At 31.9% G+C, this 22,480-nt stretch overlaps 2 protein-coding genes and 1 pseudogene across 2 annotated transcripts; 2 read left to right on the forward strand and 1 right to left on the reverse strand.

Moving 5' to 3' along the window:
- Positions 1-861: 861 nt before the first annotated feature.
- LOC107944842 (DNA-directed RNA polymerases II, IV and V subunit 6A) lies at positions 862-4,176 on the reverse strand. Its single transcript, XM_041108056.1, has 5 exons — positions 3,974-4,176; positions 2,318-2,351; positions 2,058-2,233; positions 1,923-1,974; positions 862-1,282 (listed from the first exon to the last, which is right to left on the reverse strand). The coding sequence occupies exons 1-5, from the start codon at positions 4,174-4,176 to the stop codon at positions 1,205-1,207; spliced, it is 543 nt and encodes a 180-aa protein (XP_040963990.1). The 3' UTR covers positions 862-1,204.
- A 5,948-nt stretch (positions 4,177-10,124) lies between these two features.
- On the forward strand, positions 10,125-12,337 carry LOC107944834 (cytochrome P450 87A3-like; annotated as a pseudogene).
- Positions 12,338-18,117: 5,780 nt separating this feature from the next.
- LOC107947295 (F-box protein PP2-A11) lies at positions 18,118-20,549 on the forward strand. Its single transcript, XM_016881897.2, has 3 exons — positions 18,118-18,742; positions 18,844-18,962; positions 20,073-20,549. Exons 1-3 carry the CDS (start codon positions 18,119-18,121, stop codon positions 20,488-20,490), a joined length of 1,161 nt encoding a protein of 386 aa, XP_016737386.2. The 5' UTR covers position 18,118; the 3' UTR covers positions 20,491-20,549.
- Positions 20,550-22,480: the final 1,931 nt, after the last annotated feature.

Below are 22,480 nucleotides of genomic sequence, written 5' to 3' on the forward strand. Positions count from 1 at the left end.
GCTCATATCTAGATTGGTCCAAAAAATGAGCTTACTCTTTTTCCCAAGCTCAACCCAATTTAAGAAATGTAAACTTGCGTTCGACCCGACCTACCCATATTTAGTTTATTTTAGATTAGATTTTATTTAAAAATATTTTTTAAATATAATACACTAAATGCACTAAAAATTTTAAAATAAATTTTTTTTGACACATTAAAAATATTTATATTAAAAAACACTACCATAAATATAATAAATATTTTATTATATTAAAAAACACGAATAAATATAATAAATATTTTATTATATTAAAAACACGAATAAATATAATAAATATTTTTTTAAATTAAATATTCTTTTAAAAATTTTATATTTTGAGTTGAGTTATCTAGTTAGGTAAGTTTTTTTTTTTAGGTTTTGAGTAATAAATTTAATTGTTAATGGGTTAGTGATTTAATATAAACATAAATATATAATTATTATTTAACATAATATAATTAACATAATTTTTTTATAACATAATATATTCAGATTAGATCAAGCTTGAGCTAAAAAATCTTGCCCAAAACTTAACCCATATAAAAATAAATTTTAAATTATACTTAAGCTCATTTTTTAGGCCACATATTTTGTCTAAACTTTCCTATTTTTTGAGCGAGCTTTTAAACTTGAACAGATGGCTCAACCTATAAACATGTCTAATTAAGACAGAAACCCTAAGTCCTTTACGTATCAAGATTCGTGTCTTACCATACTTAAAAAGAAAAGTCATAGCAATATTGGAAAACATTTTCTATTCATATGAATTCTATTTATTATTTTAGATTAATTATTAATTAATGTCACACTTATACATCAATTAAAAATTAACATTTAACATAAAAAAATAGATGTATTAGGTCAAAGGCAGAACAGGCATCTCAACCAGTCAGATAATATATGTAGTTTGAAAGGCATTCATTTCATTTTTCTTTACATTTAAGGACCAAATATAAGATACAACACTATGGCACACCTAATCCAAGAAGTAAGACCGACACATACATGTTCCTCCATTGACAAATGACAAAGAATCAATCGCCGCCGACTTGTCTCTTCCACGAGTCTTCCACTATCAGTTCATCAACTCCCCAATCTTCATAACTGAAATGTTATACCAAAGGTTAGTCCGTCATGCTAAACCCTAAAGTAGAAAGCAATGGCATCAGTCAAGGCCTGATGATCAATCTCGCCTTCCATCAGGCAAGTAGTGCCGAATGGTGAAGGGTATTTTCCACTCTCGAAGCTCCTTCAAGGCAATCTATCATAAATGCCAAAAGAAAGAGAGTTATAGTGAAGTAAAAGCAATGTAATATTGGTTTGTAGGATATATAGGGAACGTTCTCACGAATCATACAGCTTGGTATGCAGGAACATAACCAAAAGAAAAAACCTTGCTTACGACTATTAAATTGCATAGCTGATGCAAGATCAGCCAAAACAAGACAAAGAAGAAATAACAAGAACATGACAAGGATATATGAATGTCACAACCTTTGCATATAAAACTACAACATGGATATACATTTATAACATATCAAAATATATATGAATATAAAACATCTAGGTGAAGTACAGGAAATTGGAAAGAAAGCTGGCAAATGAAGTAAAGGAGATAAATAAAAGCTCTTGTGACAATCAAGTAAAGGCCAAACAAGGAACGATAAGGGAAAACACCCGAATGAAACTAAAGCTGATCCTGTGTAAACCTTAGCAAGATAAAACCGATACACATAACATGTATTGCCAATAGTGATAGAGTGTGGCAATCTCATATAAGTGTTCAAACCGCTAGCGCTTTAGTATCAAGCTCACGCACAGCCTTACCAATTTTCCAGAAGGAACAATATAACAAAGAGAGCAGAAAATATGAGAAATATAGTTATTAACATAATCTTTACCTCGAGTGGGTCAGTTTCACCCTCCAACTCAACCATAACTGGAGCATTCATACTGTTGATGGGAAAATGATGTTCAAAAATATAATATAACAAGATCCACTATACCCCCAAAAATCTAAAGTTTATTAAGTAAACCTGATTTGCAGGGTGCGGGTGCCCAAGATCCTAGCACGTTCGTATTTGATCATATACTTCGATGTTTTGCGAGTCGTTTTGTCTTTAGCATCCTGGTCTTCTTTTTCCTCGGTTTCAATAGGTTCCAAAGGATCAACATCATTGTTATTGTTTTCCAACTCCTCCTCAGCTCCTTCCTGAACACCATAAAGATAATTTTTTAGACAATAACTCTTTTATCAATTATATGTCATTTCTTTCTCATATATATAAATCAATACTTCAATCTCAGGCTCTGGTGGCTCATCCTCGTAACTGTAGCAGCAATTTCAACAACCCAAAGTCAGTTTTTGAGCTAAAAAGAAAAGGCTGAAATATTGACATTAAAGACGAAAGCAAAGCAGAGAAGACAAAAGGCATCTCCCTTTGTTTGATTGCTTAGAAAAATCAATACTTCTATTATGTGCAATTATCATGTATGATTTTTAGTTCATTTAATTAAATTTGTCAAGAGTTTCCTTTGGATTGTACCAATTATTAATTTGTTTGTGTTGTAATAGTTTAATTCTACTTTGTAATTACTAGAATAATATGTTTATGTTGCAATAGTTTAATATTTGGGATTATTTGACATATATTTGTATTGTATTTTGATTATACTATACTTGTAATACTTTAAAAAAAACTCAATTTAAAGCCAATTGAGGCTCATTTGGTATCGTTTCTGTTGTAACAAATAGAAGATATGTGTTTGAATACGCTTAAACGCACATTATATTTATCTTCCAATTTAAGGGTTTGAGGGATACCGATTGTAGTAAGAAATGTATTAAAAGAAAAAAATCAATCAACTACAATAAATATGAGAAAAAATTCCACACATTTACATAAAATGAAATTTAAATATGAGATCTCGAGATTTTTAAAGTCTTGATCTTACCATTGAGCAAAATCTCATTAACAAATTAAGTCTGATTTTATAATTTATTATTTATATTATAGATTTTCTTGTGGCCTTGTTGCCAAAACTTATAATATATTAGCTTGGATTGATATTTAATTTACAGGTGATAGAGTTTTTCAACTCTACAAGTAGAGTTAAAAATCCAAAAACTCATCACGTGTTTAATTTATTTATTACTTATTTTATAATCATTAATTAAAGATACATAACATTTCTTAAACTCAGTTATAAAATTAAAAAATTCCACTATTAATCTATCAAATAATTATCTTATTAACTACTAGCTCATTGCTATTGTTGCACTTGAACTGAAGCATATAATCTTAACATTAATTTTAATCTCACAACTACAATATATATTCTGTATATCCTGCACTGAAAAATGCTCTTCATTATTATTGTTATTTTTAGTTGTTGATTTACTAATTGTTTTATATGTCTGAAGCAACCAAAGTTTTGTTGAGCATGGTTTTGGAATCGAATCGATGGTCGAATTGATTAGACTATTAATTTTTAGTTTAATTAATTTAATTGTTGATTCAATTTTAATTAAATAAATTATTAAAAATTATAAAAATTAAAAACTAAAAAAATTAAAAAATATAAAATCCCGATTCAAAACCGTTGGTAGTTTAACCAGTACAATGGATTACTGTGATGTAATCACAAAGCAACGAGAAATGTAAGCCTTCACCTATCCCGAATACAACAAAACTGTGATGTGCTAAAAGTTATTTAGGTAACTCATGCAATGGATGACCGTCAGCCTCCAAATCCATCTATAAAACAGTATAAAATCCCAAATGAACGAACAAATAAGAGACAAAACTGACCAAGAAAATTAACCAAAATTTAGAAAAAAAAAAACCAGTCATGGCGGTTGTGAAAACCCTGGTGTGTCACAGTTCACAAGCTGCAGTTTTGCTTCTGCTTCTGGTTGTAGCCTCAGTGCAGACCCGAACGAGTAAGGCACAGCTGAGCTGCACAAATCAACTCATCAACCTGAATGTGTGCGCACCCTTTATGGTGCCTGGTGCCACCGAGACCCAGCCTAGTTCCCTGTGTTGTGGTGCACTCCAAGCTGTGCAACATGATTGCCTCTGCAGCACTCTCAGGATTGCTGCTCAACTTCCTTCTCAATGCAATCTCCCACCTCTCTATTGTGCCACCTGACATATATGCATGCATGCAAGCAAACTGGTAGAATATATATATATTTTATTTTTCTTTTGTAACGTGTGTCATCATATGTGACAAAGCAAATGCAATGGAGATCAAAGTTATAATTAGTACTTGGAAATAAAAGTATCTTAAAAAATCAGTTTAGCTTCATTGATTCATACTATTGGGAATTATCCATATTTATGGAAAATCAAAGATATGGGTATCAAATAATAGAAAGTCAAAGATATGGGTATCAAATATTGGAAAGTCAAAGATATGGGTATCGAGATATTGGCATAATAAAATCTGAGATATTTGCAATATATGGTCCCTAATTATAAAGTGACTTTGCAAGTTGATCCCTGAACCTCAACTATAAATAGGCATAACCATCTCTCATTCTGTATCTCAAACTTGCCATTCTCTACTTAAGGCATTGTTTTCTCTCACTCTCTTTGTAAATTCTCACTTGTATTTTGGAGTGAAATATATTTGGTAGTGCCCGAGGACGTAGGCAAAATTTGCTGAACCTTGTTAAATTCTTGTGTTCTTTATTGTATTATTCTGCATGAATTGTGTGTGTGATTGTAGTGATTTATTGTGCTATTAAATTACGATTGAGGGATATTCTGGCTAGGAAAGACCTGGTACTTAAGCGATCCTTGCGATCCACCTCTCTTTCCTGGGAATTGAACTTAGTGTGATTTTTTAGTACAATAATTTTACTTTTTTACACGCTTCCGCACAACAATTGGTATTAGAGCTAGATTCATACTTGGGGAATACGATCGTTCACGGCACTGTTCACGTACTGTAGTTGGGATTGAGGAGAAAAAATGGAAAAGTCATCGTCAAAGACTATTGTGACCAATGCGAAATTTGAAGTAGAGAAATTTGATGGTACCAATAATTTTGGTATGTGGCAATGTGAGATCCTGGATGTCTTATGTCAGCAAGAGCTGGATATAGCCCTTGAAGAAAAACCTGACAAGATGGATGACAAGGAGTGGGCCAAGATCAATAGACAGGCATGTGGAACAATTCGCCTATGTTTGGCCAAAGAGCAGAAGTACTCTGTCATGAGGGAGACATCAGCGAAGAAGTTGTGGGATACACTGGAAGAAAAGTTTCTAACAAAAAGTCTTGAAAATAGGCTTTATATGAAAAAGAAACTTTATCGATTCACGTATGCACCCGGTATGTCAATGAATGACCATGTGAACTCATTCAATAAAATTTTAGCAGACTTGCTAAATTTGGATGAGAAATTTGAAGATGAAGACAAGGCATTACTGTTGTTGAATTCTCTTCCTGATGAATATGATCATCTTATCACCACATTGCTTCATGGGAAGGATACAATCACATTTGATGCAGTCTGTAGTGCGTTGTATAGATCTGAGACACGAAAGAAAGATAAAAAAGATCACAGAGATACAACTACAGAAGTCTTAACAGAAAGAATTCGTTCGCGCAGCAACAAATCTGGTAGAAGGAGTAAGTCCAAAGGGAGACCTGCCAAAGATGAATGTGCTTTTTGTCGTGAGAAAGGGCATTGGAAAAAGAATTTTCCTAAGTTACAAAAGGGTAAAGCTATTTCTGATGCATGTGTAGCGGAGCATGATGAGGAGTCAGACTTTAGCTTGGTTGGCATGGCAATGGCATGTCATACAGATGAGTGGATTTTGGATTCGGGATGTACTTACCATATGTGTCCTAATAAGGACTGGTTTTCTAGTCTTAAAGAACTAGAAGGTGGAGTTGTTTTTATGGGCAATGATAGCGCTTGTAAGACAATGGGAGTAGGTACAATCCAATTGAAGAATCACGACGGCTCAATTCAAGTCTTGACAGATGTTCGCTACATACCTAGCTTGAAGAAAAATCTTATCTCATTAGGGGTCCTAGAATCTAAAGGGCTCACAATCACTTTGAGAGATGGATTACTAAAGGTAGTAGCTGGGGTATTGACGGTGATGAAAGGCACAAGAAGGAATAATCTGTACTATTTAAATGGAAGTACAGTTATTGGATCAACATCAACAGCTTTTACGAAAGATGCAGATTCAGAGGCTACCAGGTTATGGCATATGCGATTGGGACATGCTGGTGAAAAAGCTTTGCAGAGTTTGGCGAAGCAAGGCTTGTTGAAAGGTGCAAATTCTTGCAAATTGGAATTCTGTGAACATTGTGTTCTGGGCAAGCAGACGAGGATAAAATTTGGTTCAGCAATTCACAATACAAAAGAAATTCTGGACTACGTTCACAGTGATGTGTGGGGACCTACTAAAGTGGCTTCTTTGGGAGGTATGCACTATTTTGTTACTTTTGTTGATGATTATTCAAGAAAAGTATGGGTGTATCTAATGAAAAGGAAAAATGAAGTTTTGGATGTATTTCTGAAATGGAAGAAGATGGTGGAGACCCAGGCTGGTCGAAAAGTCAAACGACTTCGATCAGACAATGGTACTGAGTACAAGAATGATCCATTTCTACAAGTATGTCACGATGAATGTATTGTACGACACTTCACTGTTCGAGATACACCACAACAGAATGGGGTGGCAGAACGTATGAATCAGACTATACTGGAGAAAGTTCGATGTATGTTGTCCAATGTTGGATTGGGCAAAGAATTTTGGGCTGAGGCAGTTACATATGCGTGCCATCTAATTAATCGGTTGCCATCAGCTGCAATAAATGGAAAAACTCCTATGGAGAGGTGGGCTGGTAAACCTGCTATTGATTATGATTCTTTACATATTTTTGGTTCCACTGCATATTATCATGTAAAAGAATCTAAGTTAGACCCAAGAGCAAAGAAAGCATTATTCATGGGTATAACTGGTGGAGTAAAAGGATACCGTCTCTGGTGTCCTGATACAAGGAAAATAATTTTCAGTGGAGATGTGACTTTTGATGAATCAACCATGATGAAGAACAATGATTCACAAAAGGATAACACAACCAGTGGCACTTTGCAGCAGGTGGAGCTTGAAAAGGTTAATGATGATCCAGCTAATATTGAAGGAATAAATGATGAAGAAGTTTCGACCCAAGAACTTCTACAACAACATGATTCAATTGCATATAGAAGGCCAAGAAGAGAGATTCGTATGCCTGCTCGCTTTGATGATATGGTGGCCTATGCACTTCCAATTGCAGATGATGATGTTCCTTCTACTTACACAGAAGCAAGAAGTAACTCTGATAGTGTAAAGTGGAAGCAAGCTATGAATGAAGAAATGCAGTCTCTTCATAAAAATAGGACTTGGGAGTTGGTGACACTACCTAAAGGAAAAAAGGCAATTGGATGCAAATGGGTATATGCAAAGAAGAAAGGATTTCCTGATAAAAATGAAGTTCGATACAAGGCTAGATTGGTAGCAAAGGGTTACGCTCAGAAAGAAGGAATAGATTACAATGAAGTATTTTCTCCAGTTGTGAAGCATTCGTCTATTCGGATTTTGCTAGCCTTGGTTGTGCAATATGATCTTGAACTAGTTCAGCTTGATGTGAAGACCGCATTTTTACACGGTGATTTGGAAGAGGAAATCTATATGACTCATCCAGATGGATTCAAGGTTGCTGATAAAGAAAATTGGGTTTGCAAACTGACAAAGTCGCTTGATGGATTGAAACAATCTCCAAGGCAGTGGTACAAGCGATTTGATCAGTTCATGAAAGGGCAAAGGTATACAAGAAGTAAATTTGATCATTGCGTGTATTTTCAGAAGCTACAAGAAGGATTTTTCGTATACTTGCTCTTATATGTTGATGATATGTTGATAGCATCTAAGAGTAAAGTTGAAATTGAGAGATTGAAGACTCAACTCAACCTTGAGTTTGAGATGAAAGATCTAGGTGAAGCTAAGAAGATCCTTGGCATGAAAATATGTAGGGATAGAGCTCATGGCAGAGTTAGTTTATCTCAGAAGCAATATTTAAAGAAGATACTACAGAAGTTTGGCATGAACGAGCAGACTAAAGCTGTAAGTACCCCGTTGGCTTCTCATTTCAAGCTTTCTGCACAACTATCTCCTTCGACAAATACGGAACAAGAATACATGTTACAAGTTCCGTATTCTAATGCAGTAGGTAGCTTGATGTATGCAATGGTGTGTACAAGACCCGACATTTCACAGGCAGTTAGTATAGTGAGCAGGTATATGCATAATCCTGGAAAAGGACATTGGCAAGCTGTGAAATGGATTCTACGGTATATTCATAAGACCATGGATATTGGATTACTGTTCAAGCAGGATACTACACTTGGTAAAGGTGTTGTTGGGTACGTTGATTCTGATTATGCCGGTGATTTGGACAAACGAAGATCAACCACTGGTTATGTGTTTACTCTTGCTGGAGGACCAATAAGTTGGAAGTCTACACTGCAGTCTACAGTTGCGTTGTCAACCACAGAAGCTGAATACATGGCTGTAACAGAGGCTGTAAAGGAAGCTATTTGGTTACAAGGTATGGTTAAAACCTTGGGATTGGTCCAGGAGCATATTAATGTGTATTGTGATAGTCAAAGTGCTATTCATTTAGCAAAGAATCAAGTCTATCATGCACGTACAAAGCATATCGATGTACTTTTCCACTTTGTGCGGGAAATTATTGATGAGGGGAAAATTCACCTTCAGAAGATTAAGACTGCAGATAATCCCGCAGATATGATGACCAAGGTGGTAACAACAATCAAGTTCGAACATTGTTTGAACTTGATCAATATTCTGCATGTTTAACAGTTGAAGAAGGCACTATCAAGTGTTGTTGACAAAGGCAGAGAGAATTGTGTGAAGATAAGATTACTCGAATCAAATCTTCAAGGTGGAGATTATTGGGAATTATCCATATTTATGGAAAATCAAAGATATGGGTATCAAATAATAGAAAGTCAAAGATATGGGTATCAAATATTGGAAAGTCAAAGATATGGGTATCAAATATTGGAAAGTCAAAGATATGGGTATCGAGATATTGGCATAATAAAATCTGAGATATTTGCAATATATGGTCCCTAATTGTAAAGTGACTTTGCAAGTTGATCCCTGAACCTCAACTATAAATAGGCATAACCATCTCTCATTCTGTATCTCAAACTTGCCATTCTCTACTTAAGGCATTGTTTTCTCTCTCTCTCTTTGTAAATTCTCACTTGTATTTTGGAGTGAAATATATTTGGTAGTGCCCGAGGACGTAGGCAAAATTTGCTGAACCTCGTTAAATTCTTGTGTTCTTTATTGTATTATTCTGCATGAATTGTGTGTGTGATTGTAGTGATTTATTGTGCTATTAAATTACGATTGAGGGATATTCTGGCTAGGAAAGACCTGGTACTTAAGCGATCCTTGCGATCCACCTCTCTTTCCTGGGAATTGAACTTAGTGTGATTTTTTAGTACAATAATTTTACTCTTTTACACGCTTCCGCACAACACATACAATTATTTTTAACAAACCACGTTAAATTTTGAAGTTTGTTTGATTGATTCGATTGTATCAATAATGAGTTGAATCGGTAATAGATTAAATCAATTGAATTAAGTCTAAATTATAATGATTTTATCCTCACCTTACTAATGGCAACAAGTTATAACTTTGTTTTAAGAAGTATGGTGTTTAATTTGAAATTTTGATTTTAAATTTGTTGAATGAATTAATTGGATTAAAATAAATACAAATTAGTGACTTGTCATAATTTACAAACAATTTTGTAACTTGCTCAAGAAGTTAGTGTTTGAATCTTAAGAACTTGGGGGTTGGAATCTTAATTTTATATTTGTTGAACAAAACAAAGAACTAATTGGAACAAAAACAGAATATTAATAACTTCATTAGGAATCTATAAAACTCTAAACAATAGCCAGCATAGGTCAGGTTTTCAAGTTGTTATTAAATTTGCAAAAACTTCTTTTACATCATTATTTGTTCTATCTTCTGGACATTTAAAACTTTACTCCTTACACCACCACCGATGTTTCACCATTCATCAAAAAGAGAATCAACAGGTCGTGTTATAATGCAAGAATTGATGATGTATAATGCCATGTGAGGTTCGTTTATCATCATCTTAATCGTTTTAAATTCTATATTTTCAGGTATGGTTCATTGCTTTAAAACGAGTTTGGTTGGTCGACAGATTGTTGTTTCCACTGATCCTGATGTCAACCATTTCATTTTCCAACAAGAAGGGAAACTGGTGCAAAGCTGGTACATGGACAAATTTGATGATATCATTGGCAAGGATAATGTTTTATCCAGCCATGGATTTCTCCACAAGTATCTCAGGAATTTGATTTTGAACCTGTTTGGCTCCGAATACTTGAAAACAAAACATGTTTCCGAAATAGAGGAATTAACAAGCAAACATCTACAGTTATGGTCTTGTCAACAACCTTCAGTGGAATTGAAACAGGCTATATCAACTGTATTATAACTTTGGTTCCAAGTTCCAACACACTTTATTTGATTAAATTCTATATTTTCAGGTATGGTTCATTGCTTTAAAACGAGTTTGGTTGGTCGACAGATTGCTGTTTCCACTGATCCTGATGTCAACCATTTCATTTTCCAACAAGAAGGGAAACTGGTGCAAAGCTGGTACATGGACAAATTTGATGATATCATTGGCAAGGATAATGTTTTATCCAGCCATGGATTTCTCCACAAGTATCTCAGGAATTTGATTTTGAACCTGTTTGGCTCCGAATCCTTGAAAACAAAACATGTTTCCGAAATAGAGGAATTAACAAGCAAACATCTACAGTTATGGTCTTGTCAACAACCTTCAGTGGAATTGAAACAGGCTATATCAACTGTATTATAACTTTGGTTCCAAGTTCCAACACACTTTATTTGATTAAATTTAGCTAAAAATCATGATTCATGACAGGCTTTCTCTAATCTTACAGATGATATATGATTTTACTGTGAGGAAGCTATTCAGCTTTCTTGGATGCTATTCAGCTTTCTTGGATGGTTTAATTTCTTTTCCTCTAAACATTCCGGGACCTGCTTACTGGAAATGTTTACAGGGTCGTAACAAAACAATGAACAGACAAAGAAACAAGACAAAGATTTTCTGGATGTGGTATTGGAAGAGATGAACAAAGCTGGAATCATCCTATCAGAACAGACAGCATTAGATTTGTTGTTTGCACTTCCTTTTGCTGCTTTTGAATCTGCATCTTCTGCTGTTGTATTAGCTCTTCAGTATCTTCAAAGCAACCCTCTGGCCCAAGTTGAACTGACAGTAAGTCTTGATTGCTATTCTTATATTTGTTTACTTTCTTTGAATAATTGGCATGCATGTCTCTTCGACCAGCAAGAACATGAAACAATTTTAAGGGAAAGAGAAACAAAGGATTCCGGAATCACTTGGAAAGAATATAAATCAATGACTGTCACACATATGGTGAGTTTGTTGAACACTATAATATATAGATTTCACTACTGTTTCTTCACACAGAGGTTTAATATATAAATCAATGGCTTTTCATCAGGTTAATGAAACCATCAGGCTTGGAAATATTGTTCCTGCAATTTTCAGGAAAGTGGTCAAAGATATAGAAATAAAAGGCAGGTTTAAGTCCAATAAACCAAATTCATCTATGTTTAATGTATATATGCTCATTTTGTATGAATTGTGGGTGGTACACATTATAAAATCCCTGCAGGTTGGATCATTTTGGCTTGTACACTAGCAATTCATTTTGAACCCCACAAAATACGAGGATCCACTTACATTCAATCCATGGCGATGGAAGGTGATTTAGTTGATTATTCCAAAACTAATTTGAACACAATTTGGTTCTAATATTATTGGATTTAGAAACTAATTAGCATGAAAATAAACAAGCAGGGGAGAGAATTGAATGCAGGTTCTAAATTCTTTATGGGGTTTGGTAGTGTTGTGAGACTTTGTGCTGGTGCCGAATTTGTGAAGCTGCAAATCTCTATTTTCCTTCACCATTTGGTCACAAATTACAGGGAATACGAGTAACTTAAAACATAACATTCTATAATTAATGGTTCAACATGTAATAATATAGTACAAATTACAAGTGATTTAGGTGGACAGTGATAAAAGAAGGAAAGGCTGTTGGACAGCCGGGACTGGTGTTTCCGGACGGTTTCCATGTTCAAATCTTGAACAAAAAATTCATATGAAGTTGCTGTTGAATGGTTAGAGCAAACCTGGATAAAAAAAAGACCAGACATTGATCAAGAACATACTATGAAACAATGATGCTATGTCTAGCTTGTAAGAGATGCATGAAATAAACCGAAATTCGGACATAAACGCATGTAACGTGTTCGAATATAATCAAATCAAGCAATCATAAATTTCATTACCTTCTCCTTTCAACGCCACATTGCCACCGATTTGTGTACCCACCATCACGGAACGTTGCATGCATTACAACCGGTCATTGTCAAAAAGTGGTAACCAACCATGACAATTCAAGACATAAAAGATAGACATACAAGTCGCAGTCGGTATCAGGGTCGATGGTGAAACCGAGCAGGACACCACAAAAGCCAGGCAACCTAGCATAGCGCAGGAATTGGAATTGTTAGCCGTAATAAGCCCCATTAACACCCACGAAGTGATCTCCTATTGTCAGTGGAACGAGTCATCATGTAGAGGTTCCTGACAGCCTCGCAACATGAGTCATCAGAATCGCAAAATGCTACCAGTTTTGTTGATCCACATGCAGTAGAAAACAACCCTCTTCCTGGATTTGTTTTAACATAACTAACTATTCAAAGTGCAGCCCCATAATGTGATCTTTTAGGTCTTTGCATAAACGGGCCCTAAGATGTTGCATTGAGAAAACAATGTCAGGCTGAGTACGTGTGAAGTATAAAAGCCTCCCAATTAGCCATTGATACAAAGCAATGTCTGTCATGTTCTCATCCTCTTTATTACCTTGTACCATCTCATCATATTTCACAGAAGTTAATATTTGATTGTGTTCCAAAGGGGTAACTACCACCTTGGCTCCCCTTAAACCAATATCCTCTATCAATTGAAGAACATACTTTCTTTGAGAAGATACAATCTCATCCTTTGACCTGTCAACTTCATGAGCATATTTTGCTATTATATTATTATTATTTTGTTGTTTTTGTTTAAATATTGTATAATTTTTATTTTATTGTTAATTTTATTACTATTTTAAAAGTATTTGCTTGTCAAATTACAACTATCTTAACATTATTTAAGTATAAAAAATTTTTTAATATATTTTCAATTTTATTGAGAAACATTTATTTTAACGTTTTTAATGTATTTGATTTATTATATTTTTTTAAATTTATTTTTATATATAAAAATAATTAATATGGGCAGGCCGAATGGACTCGGATTTAACATTTTTTATTTAGACTGAGTTTGAATAAAATTCTAAACCCATTTTTCTAGTTGGACCGGGCCCAAACTCAACCATGATTAGATTTACTTTTAACTACCTCTAACAATATTACTACCCTAAATTCTTTCTACACAGCCATTATTGCCTTTATGAAAGTTGTTTCACCGCATTGTTTATAATTTTACAAATGGATCTTAAAACCTTTGAAATTATTTTAATATTGGACATTGGACATATAATAGTTCCGAATTGAATCTATTTAAAAAGAAGATTTTTGTCTCATGGTAGCCTACTCTAATCCCCATACGAAACTTTCGTTATTAGATTAGCCATACACTTTAAAATAAATAAAAAATTATTATAGTATTGTTATTTAATGCTTGTAGTTGAAGCTCTCGAATCAACGGAGGGAAATTCAATTCAATTCGTTTGTTATAATCTAATTTGCAATGTTTTTTAAAACAGTTGTAGTTGAATCAATCAATCTATTGGTTTTTCGATTTGATTAAAAAATTATTAAAATTTCAAAAATAAAAATAAAAATTCAGATTCAACAACCAGCTCAATTAATATTTTAGTCGGTTCAATTAGTTCGTACCGTCTCCCAATCTAACCAGTTCAAAATCACTTTTCAGACTGATGTCCCAACTGATTCTCGATTTGGCCAACTGATTCAATTTAGTTCAAACAACACTGCTAATATGTGTTTATATATAGAAAGTATTTGGTACATTGATAATGTACCTTTTTTTATTCCACAAACAGTCTTAAAAAAGTGTCATGTATCTCTTTTTTTTTAAATATTTATTTTTTTAATATTTTACTATACCCTATGGGACAGTTGTCAACCCTTAATTCTATTTGTGAAATCTAAAATTTTCACCCATAGTGTACCAAATATTATATATATTCATTTTAGAAGTGAAATTAAAAATTGTTATGTCTCATCTATTTATTTTTTTAAATATTAATTAAAAAATGATAAACTGCAAATGAATCAAATTTGCTGAGACAAAATGCAAAATGCATGCATGCATGCATGTTTATTAATTTGTTCATGGGGCTAAAAGAATCCACTACAATGAAATGATAGAGAAAAGGAGGATTCAATATCTTACATTGAAGTGACTAACTACAGCAACAATGCATGAATTTGATTCTCTTCAACAAAAGAAATGTTGTTTTCATTTTTCCCCCTTTTAATTTAGTAAAATTTTACTTTTTGATCTTTATAAAATTTTGAGTTAATTTTAAAAATTATAAAAATATAAATTATTAAAATTGTGAAATTATATTTTATTCGAAATTATCAAATATATATATCATTTAATATATTTTTTATAATCTCGAATATAATCAAAATTCAATATAATCCGAATTTAATTTTTTAAAAATGACTTGGATAGCATTGCTGAGTCAGTGCCAGGTCAGGTATTAGTGATGAAGAATATGGTTTATGTGGATAATACCGTAAATTAAGGAGTGGGGAAGGGCTAGGTCAGGGACCATCCCATGTCCTTTTCTTCCTTCTTTAATCTAATTTGGTGGGTTTTTTTAATAAAGAATATTGTGATATGACAATTGTAAAGGATTAATTTTGAACATAAACTTTGTTGCTATTTTAAAAAATAATAATTAAATATTTAATTTTAAGCAGTGGGCAACAATAATAGAAACAGATTGGTCCAAAAGAAAACATTCTGCTTTTCATTATTGCTCTTTGGTGACTAAAAATGAGAACGTGATACCTAATTACATTGATTCATCCATGGCGGAACTGAGCTTTTCTTCTATTCCTTTCACACACACACAGAACGATTTACACGCAGTTGTAGCTTAGACAAATTGTCAACCCATGTGAAATTTGTTTTATTTGTTTATTCATAGAATCAAATGTTTTTGGACTTTTAACTTTGCACCATTGACTAAAATATGATTTGATGAGGAGGACAGGGAATTACCAATTTACCATCACTGACATTCTTAATAATATATATATAATAAAGGTGTTTGTATTAGAAGTTAAATTGTATTTTATTTTTTCTACATAAAAAAATGGGTAAATTAACCCATGTAAATTAATTCAAAGAGTAAACTGATCTTTTATGTTAAAATAAAATATCGTTCATTTGTATTGTTAAAATCTGACGTGGTTGATGGAACGAGGTTTGACTCCCTTCTATTATTTTTTTTTTGTTAATTTTTATCCGGTACAACTTTAATCACCATTTACAAGCATGATTTTGACAATTGATAGATGGATCCTACACATTTAAATGGTGATGATTATTGTATTGAAAAACCGTGGATGAAAAAGTATCAAATAGGATCCCAATTTGACGAAATAATCAAACAATGATATTGGCGTGTCATGTATGCCTCATGCTAATGTATGGGAACCAGTTTTTAATGGTAGAAATGGATGGAATTTTTAACAGAATGACCAATTTACTCTTTAATCTAACATTCAAAAACTAATTTATTTATTTTTTAATAGAAGAGACAAAATACAATCCAATATTTCATCATACTTACAAATAATATTTAACCTTACCAAGATAATGCCATTAGCAATTTATTATCATTTTTTTAAAGTAGCATCATCATTAAAGAATAAGTGAACACATGGGTTATTTAAACAGGGAATTCATGTGCATAAGTCGAGCCAAATAATTAATGCTTTTAATTTCGATTTAGAAGATGGAAGAAAGGTTTTGTTTTATGATTGTGTCTTTTTATTAGTTAATTCAATTGCATCCTTCACAATGATATCTAAATTAAATCTTGTAGGGCCTGTTTTTTTGCTATTAATAATTAGGAAGGTATGCCGAAAGGTTGCCTACCTGCCGAAATACACTCACCGGCCATCCCCATGGCCAGCCAATCCCTCTTATTTCACTTATTAATCATACATATAATATTTTATATTTTTAACATTTCAATTCAGTCCTCTATGTACTTGTCACATTGATAAAGTTTTGAATTAAATATATTCACCTTATCAATCGATAATATAGTTTACCCTATGATTTGTGTATTAGTAATTTAAATAGAATTTGTTGAATTATACATAGGCATTAGATTAAATTTAGTTTTTAATATTTACATTTTGTCAATTTGGTCCTTATTCTTTTCTTAAGTTAGAATTTGTCATTCAATCTTTCAAAAAGAGTCGAATCATTTTTTTAACGGAGATAGTGATTAAAACATTAATTTTTCTAATAATGTTGGCATGAAATTTGTATAGCATTCCATGTATACCTCATGCTAACATATGATATTATTTTTCTTTTATATGTCATGTCAACAAATAATTCAAAAACATATTACAAACGGTTCGTAAGAAATAAAAGAAAAACATGAAGTATATATGGATTGTCATATGGACTACCATCAGGAGTGTATCTAAAAGGGGCAGATAGGGGTCTGGGCTCCCCTTGACTTAATGAGAGAACTGCATTTATAGTCTCTTTCTAAAATTACAAGATTCAATTTAATCCTTTTTAACCTTTGATTAAATAGAAAAACTATAATTTTAGTCCTTTTGAAAAATTAATAATTTAATTTAAGTATTTTAATACAAAATTTTTAGCTTTAGTCCCTTCAAATTTAACCCTAAACAAAATTCTTAGCTTCGTCCCTAGCTATCATGTTTAATAATTTAACGCTTTAATCAAATATTTTTGATAAAAAATAATAGTTCGATTATTTTTTAAAAAATTGAGAATCAATTTTATTTTTCGAAATGTAATGGACACAATTATAAATGCAAGTATAAACCAAAAATAATTTCTAAGCTTTGAACCGATTTAATTATTGGTTGGAATTTAAATGCATCAGCCAGTTTTCTCTCCTCCTGAAACCACAAAATTTGGCGTATGGATAACGTTTAAGTACATATTCTTCCAATCCATTTCCACTAGACAACATATATGGGTTAAAATCTACTGTTAATCCGTATAGAATTTGAGACTTGGTATTTGTATTATAAATATTAAAAATTAAATCTGTTTATTTTTTAATTTTAAAATTTTAATCCGTACAACTTAATTAAAATTCTAAATTGATAAATTCTTTAAAAAATTATGGCTTTAACATTTGAACTGAGATTTTTAAATAAAAATAATATTAAATCTTAAATTTTATCAAAATACAAAAACATATACTATTCTAGCCATTATTAATAAAGTAATAAAATACTCTACAAACATATTTAAAATCACACCAAATGTTTTCTTTTAATTATTTTATCATTTTACTCCAACTAGGAGCGTAGCTATAGAGGTATAGAAAATTTTTATTTAGGCCCTTTAAATTTTTTAAAATTTTAAAATAATAAGAATAAAATTATATTTTTCCTTTTAAAAATAATAATAATTTAATTTAATTTTTAAAAAATTATAAAAATATAAAGATGAAATTAAATTTCTATTATTATAAAAATTAAAATTTAATTTTCACCCTAAAGAAATTTTCTGCCTTCCCCGTCTCCAATACAAATATAACTATCACCTTACAGTAGGTAAAATATATATATATATTCCACTGAGAATAATAATCCTACATATATAAATGTATATATTCCATGCACACTCATATAAACGTGCCCTTTTTCGTCGTTGTCAAGTGGAGAATATTAATCAACTTTATCCTTTTTCTTTCCTCAAAGACTCCATTAACCCTTCTTCTTCTTCTTCTTCTTCTCTCTCTCTCTCCCTTAACCCTGAAGAAAATGGTGACCTCTTCTTTCATCTCTCCTCAACTCTGCTTCATTTACCATCTTCTTCTCTACAATTAAAAACCCTTTCTCCATACCAAAAAAAAAAAAAAATTCTCCCGTTTGATCTTCTTCAAAGCTTTTTCCTTTTTTCTTTTATGGGGGCTGGTGTTTCTTCTGATCTTGATGCTCAAAAGGGTACTACAAATTTTCAATTAAAAACAGGTCTTAACGATGTCCCTGAAAGTTGCATATCATCTATATTCATGTACTTAGATCCCCCAGAGATATGCAAATTAGCGAGACTTAACAAAGCATTTCGTGGAGCTTCGTTGGCTGATTTCGTATGGGAAACCAAGCTGCCATCAAATTACAGGTACCTGGTTGAGAAAGTTCTTGGTCGAAACCCAGATTCTTTGTGCAAAAAAGAGACTTTTGCTAGACTTTGTAGCCCTAATCGTTTCGATGGTGGCAACAAGGTAGTCCTTTTTCTTTCTTTTTATATTCTCTTTCTTGTTCATGCCATCACCGATAAAAAAAAATGTAAAATGAGTATTTTTTTTATGTTTCCGATTCGTAGGAAGTGTGGTTGGATAAAAACAGCGGTAAGCTTTGCTTGTCAGTATCGGCCAAAGCAATGATAATAACAGGGATTGATGATCGGAGATATTGGAATCACATTCCCACAGAAGAATCCAGGTAATAATACCATAATCATTTCTATCTTTTTCCTTCTTCTGTTTTTTATATCTCCTGAGGGTAGGTGTGTTTTTCGACCCTCCAACAAAATAAAAATATTGCACTCGGTTTATTCATGCTCACTCTCTTATTTCGGATTTTATCTCTTTTTTGAACTCACAAAGTTTAAGGCGAGTTTGAGGAATGTCTCACCACTAAAAAATGTGAACAATTCATTTTGATGGATTCGAACCCATACCTTTATATAATATATATTAGTGAATCACTGAATCCGAAACTGACCTCCCTCGACAACCTACCATATTGTATAGATTTGTTTTTTTAAAGCAATTCTATTTAGGATGTTCGTCATCAAGGGGTGTTATCTATTTTGCCATGCCATTGTGATAAAAAGGGAAGAAAGAAAACGACATTTCTAGTTTTCTGGACGGGAATCTAAAACAGAAAAAGAGATAAAAGCAATGTTTCCTTAATTTTATCTTTGAATTTTCTTTGGTTTACATTAATCTTAAAATTTTAGATTTTTTTAGTTTAGTCCCTGAACTTAGATTTATGAAGTGGAATTGGCATCATCAACTGGAAATAAATAAAAATAATTTATTAAAAAAATTCTAGGTGATGGCATATTTTAGAATATTACATCATCATATTTTAATGAAATCTAAATTCAAAGACAAAATTAAAAAAAATTATCAAGTTTGATGAAAAAAAAGGGTTTTCGGACCAAATTTTGAGACTAAATGTTGGCTTTTATCCCAAAGAAAAAATCTTCTAGATTTTCCGATCAACTTTTCCTTTTTGAGGGAAAACACTAATGTTTGCAACTTGCACTTGTGACCCTAAAAGAGACTAAAACCAAAAATATTATATTACATTGCAAAGTAGATGCCTCACCTAATGAAAGTTATGGATATATATTTTTATACATCCCTAGAAGCTTGTAAAACTAACATTATCTAATTTTAGAAGCAAAAGTTAAGAGCTCCATTGTATATGAAAATTACACTTTCAATTTTTAATTCGCAACTTGTTTAATATCCTTACACATCATATAGATAAATATATAGTTAACATAGATATTAATTGTGTATCTTATATGTATATATATAGATTCGAGACAGTGGCATATCTTCAACAAATTTGGTGGTTCGAAGTGGTTGGGGAATTGGAGTTCGAGTTTCCACCAGGATCATACAGTGTGTTCTTCAGGCTGCACTTAGGCAAACCCTCGAAACGATTCGGTCGACGAGTCTGCAATCTAGATCAAGTTCATGGTTGGAACACGAAGCCTGTAAGGTTCCAACTCTCAACATCAACCGGCCACCAAATCTCGTCAGAATGTTATTTGTACGAACCTGGAAACTGGGTTCATTACCACGCGGGTGATTTCGTCATTGACGACTCGAATCCGACAACAAAAATCAAGTTTTCGATGATGCAAATCGATTGTACACATACAAAAGGAGGTCTTTGTGTAGATTCTGTATTCATATACCCTAGTGAGTTTAGGCAGATGAGATTTAAGTAAATCATAAAATAGAAGATTTTATACTATTTAGTAATTAAATCAAAATGGTTTTTTTTTTACTCATCTTTATATTTTGTCCACAAGGATATAATTTGGGCATTTTTTTTTCATGTTTTTAATGTTTCAAAAAATCCTTTTAGATGGGTTACTTTTGCAATATTTAAGTATGTTTTGTTTGGTGGGTTAACCCATCTTTTTCATTTATATTAAAAATATGATCTTATCTTCTTAAATATTGCATCTTTTCAAATTAAACAAACCATATGAATAAACATAAACATATTGAAATTTATATAAACCTAATGTGTTAAAAGATATTGTGATCTTATAAATACAATATAAACATAAGAATTACAGGATTAAATTATGATTTTTTTTGCTCTAACATTTTAAATTTGGGATTTGGTCATTATACTTTAACTTAACATAATTTAATTAACTAATTTTACAGTTTAATTAAATATTCAAACTAGGTAATACCATTAACTATTCCGATTTAAATGTTGATATGGTTTTTTTTTTGGAGACATTACTTTTTTAGGAGAAAAAAAAAGGATTCATGTCAACATGATAAGTTGGAATGGGTGTTCCATGTTAATATTTTAACCAAAATAACTATTAGTGTTAAGTATTTGGACTAATTAATTATATTATAAAAGTAGAAAGATCATGCTATGCGAAATTAAAGTATAGGGACTAAATCTCAATTTAAACATGGTAGAGGGACAAAATCATAATTTCACCTTTACCTTGGAAGAAATTTAGACAATTGGGTTTGAAATGGACCCAATTGGGCCCAATTATTGAGTGGTGAGGAACAATTCAACCACGTTGGCGTTCTTATCTATAGCACCAATGGCCCGACCCCATCATTGTTCTTTGATTTACAGAGCTGCCTGTTAGCTAGTTTAACTTTGGTTAAAATATGCCATAGGTCCCTGTACTCTTTATAAATTTAAAATTTAGTCTATATTTTCATTCCTAAGAAGTTAGTTTCTCTACTTTTCATATTTCAAAATTCAAGTTTAATTGTTAACACTGTTAATTTTTTTTTAAAATTTGTTGGTTTGATATTTTGAAATAAAAAAAATACTCACTTAGTAATAATGTAACTAAAAAAAATTACATTGTAATGAACCTGAATAAAATAATCTTTATAACGTTAACAATTGGACCTGAATTTTGAAATTTGAAAAAGTAAAAAACTAAATTCCTAAAAATAAAGTATAAAGACTAAATTTCAAATTGAGTATAGGGACGTATGGCACATTTAGCCTTTTACTTGTGTTGGATGATTTTCATCAAAGGGTAAAAATTGGTTAACATATGTCGTTAGTCCTTATACTTTGATAAAATTTGAGATGTAGTCCATGTACTTAAAACATTAAAAATTAAGTCATCCTACTTTTTTTATTTAAAAATTTCAATCCACTCATTAAAGTCGTAAGTATTTTTAATCTAGATTTATCAATTTAGCATGTTAAATTAGGTTGTCTTTATGTGACGTGGCATATGATTGACGAAAAATAAACATGTTAAGTTAAAAAATTTAACATCAATTGCCAGCAACGATAATGATTAAGAAGGCTAAATTTTTAAATTTTAAAGTTTAAAGATCAAACCTTAAATTCTATAGAAGTATAAGGACTAACAACAGAATTTGACCATGAAAATTTTACAATGAAAGAAACAAGGATCTTTTGTATGCTTTTTTAATGTTTTTTTTAGAACAACCCATCAATGATTTCATGATCCAAAAGATGGACTAACTCACTTGTCTCTTCAAAATGTCAAATATTTGCTGGTGCCAAGTTTCTTTCATTTGATAATTATTTATGGTGGGGAAGCAAAGGAAGCAAATTCCATTGTTTTATGGGTAAACTATATAAATGGTGACCCAATTATGTTTGTGTTTCTGTTTTAGTTATCTAATTTTAAATCTTTTCAATTTAGGCACTAAAGTTTGAATTTGTTCCTATTTTGATCCCCA

The sequence above is a fragment of the Gossypium hirsutum genome, chromosome D12 (assembly GCF_007990345.1).
Source record: "Gossypium hirsutum isolate 1008001.06 chromosome D12, Gossypium_hirsutum_v2.1, whole genome shotgun sequence".
NCBI classification, from domain to species: domain Eukaryota; kingdom Viridiplantae; phylum Streptophyta; class Magnoliopsida; order Malvales; family Malvaceae; genus Gossypium; species Gossypium hirsutum.

Excerpts from the sequence above, each read along its gene's own strand:
- LOC107944842 (XM_041108056.1), bottom strand. The coding sequence starts at position 4,176 with ATGTCAGGTGGCACAATAGAGAGGTGGGAGATTGCATTGAGAAGGAAG. Across the intron at positions 2,352-3,973 it reads TTGATTTGTGCAGCTCAGCT|TTACGAGGATGAGCCACCAG; the intron begins GTGCCTTACTCG and ends TTGCTGCTACAG. Across the intron at positions 1,975-2,057 it reads ACCCGCACCCTGCAAATCAG|TATGAATGCTCCAGTTATGG; the intron begins GTTTACTTAATA and ends TCCCATCAACAG.
- LOC107947295 (XM_016881897.2), top strand. The coding sequence starts at position 18,119 with ATGTATATATTCCATGCACACTCATATAAACGTGCCCTTTTTCGTCGT. Across the intron at positions 18,743-18,843 it reads GTTTCGATGGTGGCAACAAG|GAAGTGTGGTTGGATAAAAA; the intron begins GTAGTCCTTTTT and ends TCCGATTCGTAG. Across the intron at positions 18,963-20,072 it reads ATTCCCACAGAAGAATCCAG|ATTCGAGACAGTGGCATATC; the intron begins GTAATAATACCA and ends GTATATATATAG.